This window comes from Natrix helvetica, assembly GCF_964273705.1.
Source record: "Natrix helvetica genome assembly, chromosome: Z".
Taxonomy (NCBI): Eukaryota; Metazoa; Chordata; class Lepidosauria; order Squamata; family Natricidae; genus Natrix; species Natrix helvetica.
The window spans coordinates 140112169-140134861 of NC_138554.1; the positions used below are offsets into that span (position 1 = coordinate 140112169).

Here is a 22693-nt window from a genome sequence, read left to right on the forward strand (position 1 = left end):
CCAGACTAGATAAGGCTCAACGGGAAGCGAGGCTTTGAAGAGAGCTGGGCCACCATTTATTCTGCATGCGTATATAGGCTCTCCTGCTCGAGCAGGGGGCTGGACTAGATGACCTCCGAGGTCCCTTCCAGTTCCGTTATTCTATGATTCTGTAAGAGTGCTGCTCGAGCAGGAGGGTTGGACTAGAAGACCTCCGAGATCCCCTTCCTGCCCTATCATTCTATCATTCTGTAAGGGTCTCCTTCTCGAGCAGGGGGGTTGGACCTCCGAGATCCCCCCCTCCCCTCCTGTGATTCTGTGTTCTACTTAAGGCAATTAAAGAGAGTCGCCTAGGACCTCCTTGATGGATTCTTTGACCTTCCACTTCTAGCTCAATCGCTCTCCGGTGACCTACGAGCCTCTGAATGAAATCCAGGTCAACGAAATCAACTCCCAGGTCCGTCGATTCCTGGAGGGCACCATTGATGAGTTAGATGTGAGTGACTCACTGGGGGATACAAAGGACATTTAAGTCCTCCAGAGTTCCTGGAGATATAAATATATATATATATTTCCCCTTCTCTCCCAGCTTTTCTCCTTCTGAAAGATTGCCTGGACAACTCTCTCCTTGGCAACATGCTTGGCAAGGTTTTTTCCAGAAAAGATTTGCCATTGCTTATTTTCTAGGGCTGAGAGAAGGTGGCTGGCTGAAGGTCACCCAGTTGGCTTTGTTCCCTAGGCGGGAGTAGAATTCAGGGTCGGCCGGTTTCTAGCCTCAAATATCCAGTCTGGGAAACCACTACAGGTAGACCTCAACTTACAACAGTTCGTTTAGTGACCGTTCAAACTCACTGCATCACTAAAAAAAGGACTTATGATCCTTTTTCACACTTAACGGCCATTGGAGCATTTCCAAGGTCACGTGATCAAAATTCAGACACTTGGCACAACTGACTCACATTTATGACGGTCACAGCGTCCCAGGTTCAGCGACCCTGACCCGAAAAGTCAACAGGGAAGCCAAATTCACTTAACAACCATGTGACTCACTTATGAACTGAAGTGATTTACTTAACGGTGGTGGCAAGAAAAGTCAGCAAATGGGCCAAAATTCACTTAATGAATGTCTTGCTTAGCGACAGGAATTTTGGGCTCATTTGTGGTCATAAATCGAGGACTTTCTGTATCCAGCCTGGCAAATCTATTGCCACTGAGGGAGTAACTATCCCTGAGAAGAAGGTTGATTCTCAACCCTGGCAAATTTAAGAGGGGTGGACTTCCAGAATCCCCCAACCCTGCATCCTTTAAGATGGGTGGACTTCCACTCCCAGAATCCCCCCGTTTCCATGCTTTAAGAGGGAACGACTCCAACTCCCAGAATCCCTCCATTTCCATGCTTTAAGAGGGAAGGATTCCAACTCCCAGAATCCCCCATCCAGCTATGCTTTAAGAAGGGAGGACTTCCACTCCCAGAATCCTCCATCCAGCTATGCTTTAAAGAGGGAGGACTTCCACTCCCAGAATCCCACCTTCCATGCTTTAAGAGGGGAGGACTCCAACTCCCAGAATCCCCCAGCCAGCATGCTTTAAGAAGGGAGGACTTCCACTCCCAGAATCCCCCAGCCATCATGCTTCAAGAGGGGAGGACTTCTACTGCAGAGAGAGAGATGGGGGTTTGTAGAGTTACACTCCTGTGTTTAAATCCATAGCATCCTTTGTGGAGGATTCAAAACCTCCCACCCAGGGCAGGGATCATGTCCATGGGATTCCTTGTAGCTCAGATTGGATCTAAAGTGGCAGCAGCTGAATTGGTAAAGTGGACCTCCATAGGATTGAGAACAGAACTAATGGAAACATTTTGATGGATAGATTTTGCTTCTTTTCACTTGGGGTGTGTGTGTGTGTCTGTCTGTGATGTTTTTTTTTAAAAAAGAAGCCGGCTTTGTCCAAAAATACTGCGTTTTGTAGGTCGCTCCTGGGGAAAATGTTGAGGGTTAGGGTTAGAGCTCACAATGACAGCCTTCTCCCCTTTTCCTACAGATCACGAGCATCCGTCAAATCCAAGAGATCTTTAACCAGTTCAAAATCATCTTAAGGTAAGGGCTTTGGGAATGCAGGTAGTCCTTGCTTAATGACCGGTCTCTTAGCAGCTGTTTGGGGTTATGATGGGTGCCCCAAAACTCGGTACTTACAACCCAATTTAGAAGTTTTGGTTGCCCCAAAACTTCACTTTTATGCAGCCACCTGACCATGATTTTCAATGTTTCTAATGGAGTTAGCAACAACATTCCCCTTTAAGACATAATGTATTCCTGAACCCCCAAAACTCCTGTAAGTAGAAGGAGCAGACTGAGGCCTGACTGTTAGAGGAGGGATCCCTTGGTCTGGGCTTTCCCTGGTAGACTAGCCTTCAAGGGCAGCTCCTCCAAGCAGCCTTAAGGGAGGCAGGAGCCGAGACGTATCAGCTTCAGGCAATCTTGATTCACTGAACTTTTGGACACTTAAAAGTATGGAATGTATTTAAAAAAACCTTGAAATATAAGAGGAAAAGATGGAGCGAGAGATAATAGATAAATAAATGTAAGATATTTAGATGGATAATTAAGGTAGATAAAGGATATATGAGATAGATAAATGAGAGAGAGAGAGAGAGAGAGAGAGAGAGAGAATGATAAATAAGCAGTAAATGAAACAAATGATAGCAATACCCTGTTTCCCCCAAAATAAGACTTCCCTGGATAAAAAGAAGCCCAATCGAACTTTTGAGCGCATGTGCTAAAATAAGCCCTCCCCGAAAATATTGCAACACAGCAGCAGCAGCCGTGAGGTGACCATGCTCGCTGCCTCCTGCACCTCAAAAATAATAAGACCTCCCCGAAAATAAGGCCAAGTGCTTATTTCAGGGGAAATCAAAAGAAAATAAGACCTTGTCTTATTTTCAGGGAAACACGGTAGATAAGTGATAGGTAATAGATAAATGGTAGAGATATAATAAGGATAAATAAGTAGATGAAAGAAATGATAATGCCAGATAGATAATAGATAAATGATAGAGGGATAATAGACATAAAGAGATAGGTAATATAGATAGATAAAGAATACAAGAGATAAATAATATAAGGAGCCTTCGACTTACGACCATAATTGAGCCCAAAACTTCTGTGGTTGAGTGAGACATTTGTTAAGTGAGTTTTACGACCTTTCTTGCCTCCTTTGTTAAGTAAATCTCTGCCGTTGTTAAGTCAGTAACCTGGTCGTTAAGGGAATCTGGCTTCCCCCTTGACTTTGCTTGTCAGAAGGTTGCAAACAGGGGTCACATGACCCCTGGCTACACAGCAACGGTCATAAATGTGAACCAGTTGCCGAGCGCTTGAATTTTGATCAGATGGCCACGGGGACGCTGCGAAGGTCGTAAAGGTGAAAAGCGGTCATAACTCACTTTTTTCCATGCCGTGGTGAGTTTGAACAGTCACTAAGTGAACTTGTAAGTTGATGACTACCTGTATATACATGATAGATTAATGGATAAGGAATAAGGGAGATGGACGGATGGACAGACGGACGAGTGGGTGGGTGGGCGGAAAGATGGATGGGTAAATGGATGGATGGACAGACGAGTGAATGAATGGGTGGGTGGATGGATGGATGGATGGGCAGGCAGATGGACAGACAAGTAGGTGGATGGATGGATGGATGGATGGATGGATGGACGGACGGACGGACGGACAGACAGACAGATAAGTGGGTGGAAAGATGGATGGGTAAATGGATGGATGGACAGACAAGTGGATGAATGGGTGGGTAGATGGATGGATGGATGGATGGATGGATGGATGGATGGATGGATGGATGGATGGACAGGCAGATGAACAGACAAGTAGGTGGATGGATGGATAGATGGACAGAAGGACAGACAGATGAGTGGGTGGAAAGATGGATGGGTAAATGGATGGATAGATGGATGGACAGACAAGTGGATGAATGGGTGGGTAGATGGATGGATGGATGGATGGATGGACAGGCAGATGAACAGACAAGTAGGTGGATGGATGGATGGATGGATGGATGGACAGAAGGACAGACAGATGAGTGGGTGGAAAGATGGATGGGTAAATGGATGGATAGATGGATGGACAGACAAGTGGATGGATGGATGGATGGATGGATGGATGGATGGATGGATGGATGGATGGATGGACAGGCAGATGAACAGACAAGTAGGTGGATGGATGGACAGAAGGACAGACAGATGAGTGGGTGGAAAGATGGATGGGTAAATGGATGGATGGATGGATGGATGGACGGGCAGGTGAGTGGATTGATGGATGGATGGAAGGAAGGAAATGGAGACGGGGGAGGGGGGGTCAGTCAATCAGTCAGTCCCAAAGGTACATTTTGAAGGATGGGAAAAGCAAAGGCTAGGCCGAGGAATGCCTAGTGGGGACTTGGGGCAGGGACCCATCTCTTCAGTCCATGATGTCATGGTGCCCTTGTATTGTGACTTCAAAGAGGCTTCAGAGAACCAGGGGGCCGTCACTGAAGTCTCCATCATAAGGGTGGGGGAACCCTCTGCCTGAGAGGCAGGGGAGATCGGACGGGAGTGGGGGTGTTCAAAGCTGGATCCCAAGACCCTTCTAGCAAGATCCCTCCCTCCAGTGGCTAGGGATTCAGTCTACACCAAAGCGGTGGAGTTAATGCTACAGGCTAAAGTCAGGTGAGCAGCTGCAGGAAGCCATCTCTTCTGGCTGCAGCATATGCTGTATGAATTGGGGGTCTCCAAACTTTGGCAACTTTAAGGTTCGTCTGGACTTCAGCTCCCAGAATTCCCTAGCCAGTCAAAGCTGATTTGATGGCAGCTAAGAAGGGAGAGAAACCCTCAGGTGGAGCTTCATGGCAGTGACCCCACCCCCACCCCCACCCCCCATGCCCCCCCTCTGCTAAACAACTAATCCCCCCCATACTGTCAAGCTATCTAGTAAGGCTCTATTACCATTCTTCTTCTCACCTTTCCTATTACCTGTCTCCTTATCTTCTTATGATTGTAACTTTGTGGCTTGTATCTCTACAATTTATATTGTTTTATTTAATATCGTGATTTGTGTTGATTGCTTATTTAGTATCCTATGACTATCATTGAGTGTTGTATGTTAGGATTTATGATCAGAAAGGTCAGCAGCTCGGAGGTTCAAATCCCTGGCGCTGTGTAGTGGAGTGAGCTCCCGTTACCATGTTTCCCCAAACGTAAGGCAGGGTATTATTTTCTTTTGACCCCCAAAATAAGCACTTGGCCTTATTTTCAGGGGGGTCTTATTATTTTTGAGATGCAGGAGGCGGCGAGCGTGGTCTCCTCATGGCTGCTGATGTGTTGCAATATTTTCAGGGGGGGGCTTATTTTAGCGCATGTGCTCAAAAATTTGATTGGGCTTCTTATTATCCAGGGAGGTCGTATTTTCAGGGAAAACAGGGTACTTGTCCCAGCTTCTGCCAATCTAGCAGTTTGAAAGCAGGTAAAAAATGCAAGTAGAAAAATAGGAACCACCCTTGGTGGGAAGGTAAAGAGCGTTCCGTGCACCTTTGGCATTTAGTCATGCTGGCCACATGACCACGGAGATGCCTTCGGACAGCGCTGGCTCTTTGGCTTTGATATGGAGATGAGCATCGCTCCCTAGAGTCAGGAACGACTAACACATGTGCAAGGGGAACCTTTACCTTTTATCACTTGTTGCTTGTATGTACACTGAGAGCTTCTGCACCAAAGACAAATTCCTTGTGTGTCCAATCATACTTGGCCAATAAAGAATCCTATTCTATTCCGCTCTGTTCTATTCTTGTGAGTCCTTCAGGAATAGTTTTCTTCTATCTCCCCGTCTTTCCTTCAGCCCTTGGATTTCCTGGTGGTGTTCCATCCAGGCATCTATCACTGTTGATCTTACTTGGGCTTCCATGCCTAACTAGGTCCACCTCTTGTCATCTCCTACTACGGTTTGATTTTTTGGCGGACGCTGGTGCTCCCTGAGCTAGGTGGTTTTCTTGCAGACGTTTCATGACCCAGTAAGAGAATATCACCAGTGCTAGAAGCGAGGGGGGATTGCCCTCTGTTTATATATAGATCCTCCTAGCACAGTTGATGTTACCCAGTTGGATAATCAAAGGTCTGCGTGGAAACTCAGGGAGCACCACACAATTTTTCTCCTCCTCCTCCTCCTCCTCCTCCTCCTCCTCCTCCTCCTCCTCCTCCTCCTCCTCCTCCTCCTCCTCCTCCTCCTCCTAGCACCTGCCACTGAGATGTTACTAGCTGGGCCATAAAATATCTGCAACAAAACCACCCGGCTGAAAGTGGGAGGACTCTACAGTTCCTCCTCCTCCTCCTCCTCCTCCTCCTCCTCCTCCTCCTCCTCCTCCTCCTCCTCCTCCTCCTCCTCCTTCTCCTTCCTCACTTTCTTCTAGCAGTGGTGATGTTATCTAGCTGGATCATGAAACGTTTGCAAGAAATCCACCAAGCTCAGAGAGCACCAAGGACACCACAATCCTCCTCCTCCTCCTCCTCCTCCTCCTCCTCCTCCTCCTCTCCTCCTCCTCCTCCTTCCCCCTCCCCCTCCTCCTCCCTGCACATCGCACTCCCTTCTGGCCGTGGTGACATTCTCTACTTGGGTCATGAAACATCACCAAGAAAATAGAGACGCTCGGAAAGCACCAGGGTGCCCTCCAGTCCTCCTCCTCCTTCTCATCCTCTTCCTTCTCCTCCTCCTCCTCCTTCTCCTCCTCCTCCTCCTCTTCCTCCTCCTCCTCCTCCTCCTCTTCACAAGCCCCCCTCCCCCTCCCTTCTATCACTGATAACGTTCCCTAGTTGGGTCACGAAACATCTGCAAGAAGACCACCCAACTCAAGAGAGCACCGAGGAGCCCAGCTTCCAAGCCTCAGCTGCAAGTATTCTCTTCCACCGATGGCTGCTTTTGCCCGTGGCAGGCAACGTGTCCGCATGCCGTGTCCTTCGGGGTTTAATGTCTTGTGTGAATGGGGCCAATGTGTGTTGCTTTCAGCCAACAGGACCAGGAAGTGGAAGCCCGATTGCGGAGCAAATATGCCCTTATAGACAAGAACGACTTTGCGATGCTGTCGGCCGTCCAGAAGGTGAGTGAAGGGGAAAGCTTCCTGTCGTCTAGATGATCTTCTCCCCGGTTGCCTCAAAGATTGTAAGGCAAAGTCTTGGGAAGTCCAGAGTTTGGCCTGAGAGGTTTGGCCCAGCAAGGAGGCTGGCCCAAGATGCTCTCACGCCCGGCTCCTGCGCTTCGCTCCCCCCAGGCAGGAATAGTGGATGCTGATGGACACCTGGTTGGAGAAATGGACGGACAAGGGTTTGGGATTGGCACGGCCCCTTTCTCCTCCAAGCCTGGCAAGAAGATGAAAGCCAAGAAGGGGAAAGAACAGATCAGGTTGGTCTCCTTCTCTCCCTCCCTTCCTCCCTCTTTCCTTCCTCCATCCCTTTCTTCCCTCTTTCCCTCCCTCCCTCCCTCTTTTCCTCCCTTCCTGTCTTTTCTCCCTCTCTCCCTCCCTTTTCCTTCCCTCCCTCTCTTTCCTTCCTGTCTTTTCTCCCTCTCTCACTCCCTCTTTTCCTTCTTTCCCTCTCTATCCCTCCCTCTCATCCTCCTTTCCTTCCTTTCTTCCCTCCATCCCTTTCACTGCTTCCTTCCTTCCTTCCTTTCTTCCCTCCCTCCCTCCTTTGGGGATGCTGTGATGGGTATAAGCACAAGGACCTAAGTAACTTTTATCAGTGCTGTTGTCATTTCAGTCACTAAATGAATGGTTGTAAGTCGAGGACTGCCTGTCCTCATCTTTTCCCCTAGTTTTTGACCTTCCCCCTCCCGGGCGGCCTTTGATGAGGTCTGCCAGCACAGAGCCCCTGAGACTCCTTCCCCAAACGTCTCACACGGACGGAGCTCCTCGTCCGAGCTCAGCCTGATCCCCTCGACCCCTAACCTGCTGGCACTTGGGGTTTGCCTTCGCCTTCCAGCCCCACCGTTCGCAAGGAAGGCCTGGGGAGCCCTGTCTCTGGAAAAGACCTGGAAACCCTTTCGGGATCTCGCAGCCAAGTGGCGGCTTCCGGCAAGGACCTGGATGGGAAAGACGGCCTGTTCCGTGACCAGGAGGCCTCCAGCCTTGACACGCACCGCTCTGACTCGGCCCCCAGGGACGACAGCAGCCTCAGACCCAGGTAGGCTCTCACAGTGGTCTCCTGTCCTTGGCTTCCTGGTTTAAACTTGGGCCGTTCTTTGTAACCCATCTCTAGTCTGGGAGTTCCGGTCCCTCCCTGCAGGAGGCGCCGTTTCTTTCACCAATGAATGTGAGAAAGACCTCGGGAGGCCCAGGGAAGGGATGCTGCTTAAGGAAAGGAGAAGTGGCCTCAGGGCCCCCTAGCTGTGCAATGGACAAAGGGAGATGCTCGTAAGGGACTGTCCCTCGTTTCTGAGGCTGTCAAGGAGACAGATTTAACAGTAGATTCCCCCCCCCCCCCCCGCTTCATTTATCAACAGGTTGGGCTAAGGAGACTTCCAAGGTCCCTTCCAACTCTGTCAGTCTAGAGAAAGTGAGAAAGACCTTGGGAGAATGAGCACAGAGATACCGCTCAGGGTCTGATAAGAGGCCACAGAGCCCACAGCTGTAGAACGGAGGGAGAAAGAGGTGCAGAAGGGAATCAGTCTTTTCAAAAGGGATAGTGGGAGATTCGCACTTTCAGACAGCAGGGAAAGGTCTCACTGCATCTTCGCCATCTACATCAAGGTCAGTCACCGGTGAAACTTGGCTTAATGCCGGTAACTGTGAAAGGGATCTTGGACAACCACTTAAATAGGAGCCAGCCATGTGCAGCAGCTGCCAAATAGGCCAAGGCCATCCTAGGCTGCATCAACAGAGGGATAGAGTCAAGATCACGTGAAGTGTTAATACCACTTTACAAAGCCTTGGTAAGGCCACACTTGGAATATTGCATTCAGCTTTGGTCTCCACGATGTAGAAAAGATGCGGAGACTCTGGAAAGAGTGCAGAGAAGAGCAACAAAGAGGATTAGGGGACGAGACTAAAACATATGAAGAACGGTTGCAGGAACTGGGTATGTTTAGCTTAAGAGAAATAAGGACTAGGGGAGACATGATAGCAGTTTTGAAATATCTAAGGGATATTGAGAGGGAAGAAGGAGTCAAGCTATTTTCCAAGGCTCCTGAAGTCAGGACAAGAAGGAGCGGATGGAAATTAACCAAGGAGAGAAGCAACTTAGAATTAGACTGGAAACTTCCTGACAGTGAGAGCAATTAACCAGGGGAACTGCTTGCCACCAGAATTTGTGGGTGCTCCATCACTGGCGGTTTTTAAGAAAAGGCTGGGCAGACGTTTGTCTGAGATGGCCCAGGGTCTCCCCTCTGAGCAGGGGGCTGGACTAGAGGACCTTTGGGATCCCTTCAAATACCATTATTCTGTCAACATAGCCTCACCATAAAGTAGGATTAGTTCATCTTGTCCCATTTCCTGACTGCCTGCTTGGGAAGGCTGACAGTGACAGGATAAAAGGATGCACAGATCTGCGGCTAAAAGACACTTGTAAACCGACGAGCGTCACATTGGTCTAGAAATCAAACCGATCAATTACAGGGAGTCCTCGCACAACGACCGCAATTGAGTCCAAATTTCGCTAAGCAAGACAGTCATTAAGTGAGCTTTCCCTCATTTAAAGATCTGCAGTCGTTAGGTGAATCCGGCTTCCCCTTTGACTTTGCTTGCTTATCCGAAGGTCGAAAAGGGGAATTACATCACACACACACACACACACACACACACACACAAACAAACTCCGGGATGCTACGACTGTCGTGAATACCAGTCAGTTGCCAAGCATTTGAATTTTGTTCACATAACATTAGGGATGTTGTAACGGTCCTAATTAAGTAGGGACACGGTGGTTCAGTGGCTAAGACACTGAACTTGTCGATCAGAAAGGTCAGCGGTTTGAATCCCTAGCGCCGCATAACGGAGTGAGCCCCCGTGACTTGTCCCAGCTTCTGCCAACCTAGCAGTTCGAAAGCAGGTAAAAAATGCAAGTAGAAAAATAGGAACCACCTTTGGTGGGAAGGAAACAGCGTTCCGTGCGCCTTCAGCGTTGAGTCATGCCGGCCACATGACCATGGAGATGTCTTTGGACAGCGCTGGCTCTTTGGCTTTGAAACGGAGATGAGCACCGCCCCCTAGAGTCGGGAACGACTAGCACATACATGCGAGGAGGGGAACTTTTACCTTTACCTTTTAACGGTCCTAATTATGAAAACAGGTCACAAGTCTCTTTTTTTCAGTGCCATTGTAACTTCAAACAAATGGTTGTAAGTCGAGGACTATGCATAACCAATAACCTTCCCTCTCCTCCTCGGGGCAGTTCCCCGCCAGCCAGGACGTCAGCCTTCGAGGACTTCAAGGGGGAGCGAGGCAGTGAGATCAACCGCATCTTCAAGGAGAACAAAGCCATCCTGAACGACCGCAAGAGGAAACTCGGGGAGGTGACCCAGAGGATCAACCTGGTCAAGCAGGAGATGGACGCCACCCGTCAGGCCCTCGAGATCCAGAAATTGGAGCGGGAGCAGCAGGGTAAGCAGGAGAGCTGTTTGCTTGCTTCCCTGGTTTGGCAGCCAATGGAACTCCTGGCCACCAGACCGGCTGAGTTGGGCTTTTCCCCCTGCTCAAAGAGCTGTTTTAATTTCTGTACTGATTTTCCTTTACTAGTTGTGTTTGACCTCAGGGGGCCGGGGTGGGCATGGCCAGCTCAATGTCACTTGGGTCAGGGATGTCTCTGCTGGCCCAAGCACTCTGCTAGCAAAAATGGCCTCCTGAGCTCCGTTTTCAGCTGCGACGTCCTCCTGCAACCCTCGGCTAGTGAAAATGGAGCTCCGTGGGCCACTCCCTTGCTTCTTTCCAGGGCAGCCCTGCGGGCCAGACCTAAGCACCCCACAGGGAGGATCCAGCCCCCAGGCCCTGAGTTTGACACCCCTGCCCTATACCATCGGAGACAAGGGTCTGTCTAGTCTCTCCTTGAAGGCCTTCAGTGATGGTCTACCCACAACTTCTGGAGGCAACTTCTGTTCCACTGATTAATTGTTCTCACTGTCAGGAAGTTTCTCCTCAGTTCTAAGTTGCTTCTCTCCTTGATTAATTTCTACCCATTGCTTCTTGTTCAAAGGTGCTTTGTGGTAGGCTTCCAAATATTATCCCCCATGAAATAATAGCTGGAGGCAAATAGTTCCTCAGAAGTCCAATTTATTAAGAGAGCTACGTTGGCGCACCTGGGAAACCCAAATGAAAGCCCAGGTCCCTCCCCCTGCACCCACAAGCCCATCATCCCAGGGCCCAATCTCCCACTGCCATGAAGGAAGATTCCTCCCATCCGTCCAGGTGCAGGGATGAGGCGGCCTTGACTCTCTGAGAAGGAATGTTGTTATTATGGCTACGCAACTCCCAAGCTCCATACCATCCCCTCCCTCCCCACTCCCAGCTTCCTATAGTAACTATGTCTGAATATGGGGCAGGCTTGAGGCCATATCCCCCCACCCCCTTGGCTTCCAAGCTTGACACTTGGCAGAATAGATTGACCCCCACACACACCTTCTTCTTTTGGGCAGCCCCCACAAATATTGAGCACCAGCGCGCCTCCCCCCCCCCCCTATTTAAACCTTGAGCTGCAAATATTCTCCTCTATTGAATTATCCTTGTTGGGACAGTGATCTCAGCCGGACACAACGGGGGGCCCCATTGCCCACGGTGTCCATCTCAGGATGCCTCCTTCTCACCTAGGGGAGTACCTGAACGATGAAGGGCAGGTCATCATCGACGAAGAAGAGTTCCTCCTCATTATGAAGCTGAAGGACCTCAGGAAGCAATACCGGGATGATTTCGGCGAGTTGCGGGACCTCCGCTCCGAGGTCCAGTACTGTCAAAGCCTGGTGGATCAATGCCGCAATCGGCTCCTCACCGGTAAGGCCGGGCGCTGCGAGGGGAGCCAGAGGCTGTGCAGCCCCCCGGGGGAGCGTGGCGTGCGATGGGACCCCTTTGCGGGTGGGTGGTTCTCTCAGTGGGGCTGTTGGTGACCCCCCCCCAATCGTCTCCCCCCCCCCTTACAGAGTTTGACATCTGGTACAACGAATCCTTCCTGATCCCGGAAGAGGTGAAGGAAGCCCTGCGGCCAGGGGGATCCATCAGGCTCGGCATGATTCCCATGAACAGAGTCCTGACCCTGGTAAGTCCCCGGCCCTCCCCAGGCCGGCTTGGAGCAGCTCTCAGCGAACCCAGGAGGGAAATGAAACCCAGGAGAATTTCCCAACGGTGAGAAGAACTAACCCACGGGGCGGCTTGCGGAAGTTGTGAATACTGCAACGCTGGAGGTTTTGAAGCACACGTTGGACAGCCGTTTGTCTGAAGTGGTGCAGGGGCCGTGATGGCAAACCTGTATAGCACGCGTGTCAGACAGTGGCATGCAGAGCCGTCGCCCGTTGCTCTTCCGGTTTCTGGCATGCACATGCATGGCAGCCAGCTGGTCTTCGCACCCGCGTGCGCGCCAGAAACTGGAAGGTCAGCTTCCCGGCATGCGCGTGCACCTCGGGGAACTGCTCTTCCGATTTCCAGCGCTCCTGTGCCTGCGTGTGTGCGCCCTTGTTTCTGCACTTGCTGCTGAGAGGTTTTGCCAACACTGGAATGGGGCTCCCTGCCTAAGCAGCGGGTTGGACTAGAAGACCTCCAAGGTCCCTTCCAACTGTGTTATGCTGCCAAAGGTTATCCTGGCCCTACAGAGCCAGGGAAATGTGGGTTTGCTGGCATTCCCCACCACAGCTGGAAGGAAAAAAAGCAGAAAACTGGTGGAACTTCCCGGAACGGAGAGAATCGTGGTTGGTTCCCACTGCAGAGACTCCAGGGCTTCCTGGCCCCCTGAGCCAGGGTGGGTTCTCGTTTGGCATGAGGGTTGCGGGATGCTGTGCATGTGTGAACGGTCGCCCAGGGATGGCTTCTCGTGATTGTTCCCAAATTGTTGCTGGTGACTGAGACGCCTTAAAGCAGCGTCTGTCAACATCGGCCGCTTTAAGGTTTGTGGTCTTCAAACTGATGTAGCCAATTTACGTTAGGTAGGTTGACCTTTTGGGACGGTCAGCAGGCTTTGAGATGGGTGGGCTTCAACTCCCAGGATTCCTCAGCCAGCCTGGGATTTCCTCCTCCTTTTCCTCTCTGCAAATCCCTCTTCCTTCTAGCACCGATGATGTTCCCTGGTTGGGTCATGAGATGTATGCAAGAAAAGTTCCCAAAACTCAGAGAGGATCCAATTCCTGCTCCTCCTCTTCTCCACGAACCTCATTCCCTTCTAACACTGATGATGTTACCTAGTAGGGTCATGAGATGTCTGTGAGAAAGCCGCCAAACTCAGAGAGCAACAAGAACCCCACAATCCTCCTCCTCCTCCTCTCCCCAAACCTCACTCCCTTCTAGCACTGATGGCATTACCTACTTGGGCCATGAAATGTGTGGAAGAAAACCAGCAAGGGGACCCCAAGGACCCTACAGTGGCCCAACCTCAGCCGATCCTTGCACGATTCGCACCCTGCAAGCAGAAATACCCCCACCCCAAATGTCTGCCCTGTTGCCCCCCAGGAAGCCCCCCCCACCCTCTTCAGCCTGCCCTCCTCTCCTCCCAAACAGGATGAAGACGAGCAAGAGAGATTCGACCGAATGCAACAGGAGGTTTTGCCTTTCTGCCCAGCTTCTGTTTCCTTCTATAACGCCAAAGCAAAGGTGGACCGTAAGGTAAATTGCACAGGTGGCCCCTTGTTCAAAGGTAGTCCTCAACTTACAGCACCCATGCACCCCCTACTGTGGTTAATGAGATGGTTACTGAGGGGAATTTTGCCCTGTTTTATGACCTTTCTGACTTACATTAAGTAAGCCAGTGCAGCTGTTAAGTTAGCAACACGGTTATTAAGTGAATCTGGCTTCGCTTGTCAGAAGGTCGCAAAAGGAGGACCACGTGACCTCTGGGGCACAGAAACGGTCATAAATACCAGCCAGTTGCCAAGCGTCTTGATCAAATCACCACGGGGAAGCTGCAAGTGGCCGTGAAAAACGATCCTAAATCCTTTTTCTCAGTGCTGCTGTTGCAACCTCAGTCAGAGTAAGCAGACGGTCGTAAGTCGAGGACTGCCTTTTAATACAAAAATCCCATATCTCTCTCCCTCCCTCTTTTCCTCTTTAAAAGCACAAGTATTCTCGAGCCATGAGTGCCTTTGAGCAAATGAGGAAGAAGCCGGGATCCGTCCAAGCTGCGGTGAAGAATAAGCCTCCATCTGTGCTGGACATTGTGTAGCCGAGAGAGAGAACGATGCCCGTCTCCTGACTTACTTACGAGTAAAATCCACCCGCAGCTTGCAAGTCACAACTTTATTTTCTCTTCTCCCCCCCCCCTCACCTGTAAATTTTCATAATTTATAGTATAATAAATATTTGAGGATTTTCTACTGTTGGAAGAAACGTCCTTCCTGGTTCAGTTCCCGGGGGGGGGGGGGGGGGAAGACCCTGGAAACATGGAGGCTGCTTGGAAAGATGGTTTGATGGTAGACAGGCTCACACACGGCTTGAGCTGCTGCACAGAAAAGGGGGATCAGATGCTTCCAGAGGTTGGGTGGAGAAGAGAAAAAGAGCGTGGGAGGCTGAAAGTCCCTTGTTTTAATACCCTCTCTGGCCTTTGAACCTGATCTTGTATTCTGATTGGTTGGGGGTCTCCCAGGGACGGGGGTCTTAGCTAACTTGGTAGGTTGTGTGCCTTTGAAGTCCCAAGTTTGGTTGAGCCTTTTTTTCTTCCCAGGTGCCCAGTGGTGAGATGGGTAAAAGGTTAATACTATCATGCCTTAATCCCATCACCCTGGAGCTGAAGGGAGCGGATCTTTGTTATGTAGAATAGACTGGCTCAGGCCTTTCAATGGCCTATTGACAAAGGTGGGGGGGGCTATTGAGAGTGAGTCTGTTTCCTGCCTAAAAACACGTTTCTCCATTTCAGACACAGGGAAAATATCATATTCTGCCTTTTTCAATATTTCCCAGGATATTTCATTTTTCTAGGAGAGGGGTAGTGGGTGCTAACTTCCTACACTACGTATGACAAACGTTCATAAACACACACACCAGGGGCCAGGGTGAGTTCACCCAGGAGTATTAACAAGGGTGTAGTAGCAATGAACAGTTGAGTCACCAAATTTGCAAAGGGAAACCAAGCTGGGGGAAAATTACCAACACTTTTTTGGAAGTCAAGTTTAGAATTTCAGAAGCCCCTTTGCCAGACGTTTTCAAGGAAATGCAGTTCAGCGGTGAGAAAAGTGAGGAATTAAACCAAATGTACACAGATAGAATCAGAGGTGCCTGACTCAATATAGGTAGCCCCGGTCTCACAACGGTCCGTTTAGTGACCGTTAAAAGTAACATTGTCACTGAAAAATGTGACTTAGAATTGTTTTTCACACCTACGACTGTTGCAGCATCTCTGAGGTCATGCGATTAAAATTGAGACACTTGGCAACTGGCATGTACTTACGGTGGTTGCAGTGTCCTGGGGACATGAGATCCCCTTTTGCGACCTTCCGACAAGCAACGCCCATGAGGAAGCCACTTTCACTGAACAACTGTGTGACTAACTTAGCAGCTGCAGCGATTCACTTAACAACTGCAGCAAGAAAGGTCATAAAATGGAGCAAAACTGACTCAACAAATGTCTTACTTAGCAACAGAAAATTTGGGATCAATTGTGTTCGTAAATGAAGAACTATCTGCAGTAGTAACAGGGATCTTGGACAACCATTTAAATAGGAGCCAGCCGTGTGCAGCAGCTGCCAAAAAAGCCAACACAGTTCTAGGCTGCATCAACAGAGGGATAGAATCAAGATCACGTGAAGGGTTAATACCACTTTATAAAGCCTTGGTAAGGCCACACTTGGAATACGGCATTCCGTTCTGGTCACCACGATGTAAAAAAGATGTGGAGACTCTAGAAAGAGTGCAGAGAAGAGCAACAAAGAGGATTAGGGGACTGGAGACTAAAACATATGAAGAACTGGGTATGTCTAGTTTAATGAAAAGAAGAATTAAGGGGAGACAGGAGAGCAGTCTTCCAATATCTCAGGGGTTGCCCCAAAGGAGAGGGAGTCAAGCTATTCTCCAAGGCACCTGAGGGCAGAACAAGAAGCAATGGGTGGAAACTAATCAAGGAGAGAAGCAACTTAGAACTGAGGAGAAATTTCCTGACAGTATGCATAATTACAGATACTCCTCAAGTTACAACAGTTCACTTAATAACTGTTCAAAGCTATGACATCACTGAAAAAAGTGACAGGACCGTTTTTCACTCTTACGGCAGTGGCAGCATTCCCAGGGTCATGTGATCAAAATTCAGACTCTTGGCAACTGATCCACACTTACGACAGTGGCAGAATCTTGGGGTCACCTTTGAGGAGCAGAGTCAATGGGGAAGCCAGGCTCCCTTCACAGCCATGTTCCTAATTTAACAACAGCAGTGGTTCAACTTAACAACAGCAGCAAGAGTTACTTAACACATGTCTCGCTTACCAACAGAAAGTTTGGGCTCCGTTGTCATAAGTCGAGGACTGACTATAATCAGTGGTACAGCTTGCCTCCAGAAGAGACTGGAGGTTTTCAAAATTCAGGCGCTTGGCCACTGGGGTGTATTTATGAGGGTTTTGGGGTCCCAGGGTCTCCATTTCCGACCTTCCCCTCTGGCTTCCGAAAAGCAGAGTCAATGGGGGAATCCAGATTCACTTAACGACTGCCTGATTCGCTCAATGACTGCAGTGGCTCTCTTTTATACCAATGGCAAAAGAAGTCATAAAATCAGGGATGACTTATTTAACATCCACTTTGCTCTACAACAGAAATTCAGTTCCCAATGGTGTTCTTAAATCGAGGACCCTCTGTGTTAAAAAGCTTAGGTGGCACTTCTCACCCCCCCCCAGGCCCCTTTTCGAAATAAACTACGATTAAAGCTTTTCTGTTGTAGTTTTATGAAAACCCTAGCCATCTTTCTGGATAAATTTGATATTCTTTCTTCAACTTATTCTTCTCTCCCCCCCCCCCCCCTTCAAAGTAAAACTGATCTTAAAGAGATAAGAAAAAGGCCATTTTAATTTTTCAGCTCTGGGCTCGTGGTCCTAAATTCCTAAATACTTCCCTGGAGGCCAAAACCTCCGCCTCCCCCTTCCATTCCTGGCTTAAGAACAGAAATCTCCTTTCCCACACTCAGAAGAAAGGGGAGGGGGAAGGAATCCACAGTATCTTCCTTTCAGCTCCACAAAGTCTGAGATACTACAGCTGAGAGATGAAGGAAGTGAAATAGGCCCCGCAAAGAATGCAAAACAAACCGAAGATAGGAGGGCAAGAGATAAAAAAGCAGGAAGAACGAAGCGGATAAGGGAAAGCCAAAAAAAAAAAAAAAGAGAGAGAGATAAGGTTGGGTCAGTTTTGGAAAAAAGACTCCAGAGCACAATTGCACAACCTGTAAATCCAGCTAGATTTAGGAGGAATTCAGGTCAAAAGTGAGGCTGATTTAGAAGTCCTGGGAAACGGCAGGATCTGAGCTCCAGGGTGGGGCAGGTATAACTCCGAAATATCTCAGGTGCCTCTGGGGGGAGGGGGGCAGAATGATGTCAGAGCTACCTGAAGGTGGTAGTCGCTCAGGTGGACTGTGATTCTCTCTCCCTGCGATTTGCATACCCAGGTGGCCACTCCATGAGGAAGGTTATCAATACCATATTCCTAGCTCAGGGTTGATCTGTGGGGTCTTTGATGCTCTCTTGGTGGTCTCCTTGCAGACGTTTCATGACCCAACTAGGGAACATCGTCGGTGCTAGAAGGAAGGAAGGGAAGGAGGAGGGAGGGAAGAAAGAAAGCAAAGAAGGAAAAGGAAAGATGGAAAGGAGGGAAGGAAAGAAGGAAGGAAAGAAGAAAGGAAGGGATGGAGGACTGTGGGGTCCTTGGTGCTCTCTGAGCTTGGTGGTTTCCTTGCAGATGTTTCATGACCCAACTAGGGAACATCATCAGTGCTAGAAGGATGGAAAGAAAGAAGGAGGAGGAAGGAAAGGAAGGAGGAAGGAAGGAAGGAAGGAAGGAAGGAAGGAAGGAAGGAAGGAAGGAAAGAAGGAGTAGGAGAACTGTGGAGTCCCTGGGGCTTTCTGATCTTGGTGGTTTCTTGGAGACCTTTCATGACCCAACAAGGGAATCTCATCAGTGCTAGAAGGGATGGGGTGTGCAGAGAGGAGGAGGAAGAAGAAGGAGAAGAAGAAGATGACGACTATGTGGTCCTTGATGCTCTCTGAGCTTACTTGTTTTCTTGCAGACCTTTTATGACCCAACTAGGGGACATCATCAGCGCTAGTAGGAGGGAGGGTTTGCAGGGAGGAGGAAGAGGCGGAACAGAGAGGACTGTGGGATCCTTGTGCTTGGTGGGGTCAAAATGGCCTGTCAGGTGGTTTTCTTGCAAATGTCTCATGACCCAATTGGGGACCACCATCAGTGCCAAGATGGTCACATGGTCAGAATTCGGAAGCTTAGCAATTCATTTAGTGACCATTCAAAGGTACAACGGCATTGAAAAAAGTGCCTTATGACCGTTTTTCACCTTCAATGACCATCCCAGCATCCTCATGGTCACGTGATCAAAATTCAGACCATTGGCAACTGGCTCGTATGTATAACGGTTCCAGTGTCCCGCATGTGTGTGTGTGTGTGTCACATGACTCCCCTTTTTGCGACCTTCTGACAACCAAAGTCCATGGTGGAGTCAAATTAACTTAACAACCATGTTACTCACTTAGCATCTGCAGGGATTAACTTAGCAACTCTGGGGAGGTTGCAAAATGGGCCAAAACCTCATTTACACATCTGTCTTGCCTAGCAACGGAAGCACTGGGCTCAGTTTCTGGTCGTAAGTCGAGGACTTCCTCTCGATAGAAGAAGCCCCAGAAGCAAACTTCCCAGACAGGATTCTTGGCTTTAGGGAGCCCCCTGGTGGCGACACCCATTGCAACAGGATCACGAGGGATCTAGAAGAGGGATCTGCTGAAAGTTTGTTTCCAGGGATCTGGAAGGATTCCTCAGGACATCGTAACGTCCCTGGCAGAAGGTTTAGAGTTGGCCCTCAACTTACAAACATTCGTTTAACGACTCTTCAAAGTTACAACAGCACTGAAAAAGGTGGCTTAGGACCGGCTTTTTTCCCCCCCACACTTAACAACTGTTGTGACATTCCCACGCTCACACGTGAATCCTATTCAAACGCTTTGGCACCTGATTCGTATCTGTGACGGCTGCTGCAAAACCTGGAGGTCAGGAGAGATCCTCTTTGCTAGCCTTCTGACAGGCGAAGTCCATGGGAAAGCCAGGTTCACTTTACGACAGAGGAGGAAGAAAGGAGGAGGAAGAGGGTGATGTCCCTTGTGCTCTCTGAGGTTGCTGGTTCCCTTGCAAACATTTCATTACCCAGCTGGGTAACATCATCAGTGCTTGTTAGGGTGTAACCAACAAGTTGGGTAGACAATATATTGCACAAGGCATGTTATATATCTTTAAGAGAGGGGATCTACTAATTAGTAGATTACAGCATATAAATTGCAGCTGATGTTCTCTCTCTCTCTCTCTTGCCTGATGTATGATAACTGCTGTCTAACTGTTATTACTGTTGCTACTACTTACTGTGTGTAAGTTATTGGACTGTTTTTCTCTGTGTATGACTTTTTGGCTGTGTTTATGGATTTTGCTATATTCTTCAAAAAGTAAAGTTTATTTTTGTTACTTTACTATCCATTAGTCAGTGTGGTTGCTTTGTCTATCGCACGCTGCGTATACTTTACAGGGTTGCTCTGTTATAACCTCGACCTGGGGTTCATTGCTAGTGCTTAATCGCACTAGTACCACTAACATTGGTTATGGGCCCAGACACCCTGCCTTAATATTTTATTTTTATGCACCACTTTTTGGATAGTTTATTTTTGTGAATATGGCACAAGAACAGTCTGCTGCACTCTCCATGATTACCCGGTTTGATGGAACCAACTATGTTTCCTGGTCCTTGAAGTGTTCCCTACTTCTGCGTAGAGAAGGACTGTGGTTTGTGGTTCAGAACCCACCGGATGTTACAGGTTGGGATCCTGCTGATAATGAGGATGCGAAGAAGATTGCGCAGTTTAACAGGGACAATGAGAGAGCTCTCTGCATTATTGGACTAACACTGAATGACCAGCAACTGGTCCATATTCGTGGCGAAGAGTCTGCTGCTAGGTGTTGGAACACATTGCGGAGAATTTATGTTCGGGACAGTGTGGGTGCTCATATTCATCTCACACGGAAACTGTTTAGAGCCCGTTTGCAAAAAGGTGGTGATATGTTGGCTCATTTAGACTTCATGAAGAAAACTTTGCAGGATTTGCAAGAAAAAGAGTTAATTTTTTCTGAGCTTCAACAGGTGTATATTATTCTATCATCGCTTGATGAAAGCTACCACTCTTTTGTTTCCTCATTGGAAGTTCTTTCACGTGATGAACTGACATTATCTGAGGTTACCGGGAGATTGCTTGAAGAGTCCAGACGAAGAGAGGATAGAGTTCAGTTCAGAGACAATCAATCACAAGAAGAAACACAGTTTTCAACTGTAAATTTTGTTAAGAAATGTTATTCTTGTGGTGGTAAGGGGCATATTGCTAAGAACTGTAAAAATAGCAAGAAAAGGAGTGTTGCTAATAGTAAAAGAAAAAGCAACAATGTTACTGTAACTGTAGCTAAGGTAGATAAGGCTGTAAACCATAGTTTCTGGGTGGTTGACAGTGGCGCATCCCATTCTATAACTAAGGTTAAAGAAAGGTTTGTTACTATGAAGGCTAGCAAACAGCACATTTCCTTAGCAAATGGTTGGAAAATTAAGGCTTCAGGTGAAGGTACAGCTTATTGTCCATGTATTAATGAAAAATTGGAAATGTTATATGTACCTAAAATGAAATCTAACCTATTATCTGTAAAAGACCTTGTGAAATGTGGGTTTACAGTAACATTTAAGAATGATAGATGTATTATTGAAAAAGAAGGTAATAGTGTTATTGCCAATTTGGAGAATAATTTATTTATTCTACATGAGAACTCTTTAAATATTGTGAGTTCTGAACTTGATTATAAGAATAAACAGCCCCATGATAACTGTATACATCTACTTCATAGACGTTTAGGCCATGTAAATTTTAAAATGGTACGTCAAACTGTTATTCTATCTAATGGAATCAATTTGAAACCTTGTTCAAAATATCTTAACTGTAATGCCTGTAACCAGGCTAAAAGTAAGGTTAATCCTGCAAACCGTTTTCAAGGATTCAAGACATCTAAACCACTGGATGTAGTGTTTGCAGACCTAATTGGCCCTAAGAAACCTAGCTTAGGAGGTGCCTGCTATATACTCAGCATTATGGACCATTATTCTAGGTATGGTTTCTGTTATGTAATGAAATCAAAGGCAGAAACTTTCCAACATTTTACTAAATGGTTAAAGTTTGTTGAACGTAAGATGGATAAAAAAGTACTTTGCCTAGTCACTGATAATGGGTCTGAATTCACTAATCATAGGTTTACATCAATGTTGGAGAATGCTGGTATAGAACATAGGCGTTCTGCCCCCTACAGGCCAGAACATAATTCATTTATTGAAAGACATGGTCAATCATTGCAGGCAATGACCAGAACTATGCTAGTTGATTCTGGTTTGTCAGAAAAGCTTTGGGGTGAGGCTATAATGTGTGCAAACCATATTCTGAACATAGTAGTTAACTCAACTACTGGTAAGATTCCTTATACTCTTTGGCATGGTAGGAAGCCTGATTTGAGTTATTTACACACATTTGGTGTCCCTGCTTGGGTGCATATTCCCTCACAGACTAGACGGAAGGATCAAAGCAGAGCTAGGAAGATGGTTTTTGTTGGGTACAATTCCAATCATAGATCGTTTAGGTTCTGGGAACCTGGAACTCGGAGAATTATGCACAGTGCTAGTGCTAAATTTTCAGAACATGTTGGTTGGGAGAAGTTAGAACAAGAGTTTCACAAGGTTTGTGATGATATAGATGTTGATCGTTTGGTTAATCATGATACACCAAATGAGCAGTTAGAGAATCAGGATGGTCCATCTATTACTCTGAAAAGGGAGGAAGATGTAGATGTAGAATCTACTCGTGAGGTGGAACAGGATGATCCTGCAAGTCCTGTATTGCCTAGGAGGTCTACTAGGGACAGGCATCCACCCGACAGATACCAAGCCAGTGTAGTATTGCAAGTTAGCATAGAACCTTCTAGTTTTGCAGAGTTAAGGCTGTATCCTGAAAAGGAAAAGAAATTGTGGAAGACAGCTATGGAGAAGGAGTTGAAATCCTTACAGGAATTGAAAGTTTATGAAGAAGCTAGGCTCCCTTCAGGGGAGAGTGCAATTGGCTGTAGATGGGTGTTTAAAATTAAAAACGATGCTGCTGGCAATGCTATTTATAAGGCTCGTTTAGTTGCTCAAGGGTTTTCCCAAACTGAGAGGGATTACGATGAGGTTTTTGCTCCGAGCTTGAAAGCCTCTACGTTGAGGGCAGCATTGGTGTGGGCTGCTAAGTATCGGTGTAAT

The 22693-nt window shown here is 47.9% G+C and overlaps 1 protein-coding gene across 1 annotated transcript in view; it reads left to right on the forward strand.

Annotated features, from left to right (window-relative positions):
- The window catches only part of LOC309401619 (kinesin-like protein KIF9), a gene marked incomplete at its 5' end in the record, with an annotated part of 15611 nt that extends 1163 nt beyond the window's left edge, over positions 1 to 14448 (forward strand). Inside the window, 10 exons of the mRNA XM_081970686.1 lie at positions 371 to 475; positions 2020 to 2075; positions 7020 to 7110; positions 7282 to 7412; positions 7991 to 8191; positions 10397 to 10605; positions 11806 to 11985; positions 12132 to 12247; positions 13696 to 13800; positions 14249 to 14448. Coding sequence (XP_081826812.1) covers positions 371 to 475; positions 2020 to 2075; positions 7020 to 7110; positions 7282 to 7412; positions 7991 to 8191; positions 10397 to 10605; positions 11806 to 11985; positions 12132 to 12247; positions 13696 to 13800; positions 14249 to 14356 — 1302 coding nt within the window. The 3' untranslated portion in view covers positions 14357 to 14448. The remainder of the gene's footprint in view (positions 1 to 370; positions 476 to 2019; positions 2076 to 7019; positions 7111 to 7281; positions 7413 to 7990; positions 8192 to 10396; positions 10606 to 11805; positions 11986 to 12131; positions 12248 to 13695; positions 13801 to 14248) is intronic.
- Positions 14449 to 22693: the final 8245 nt, after the last annotated feature.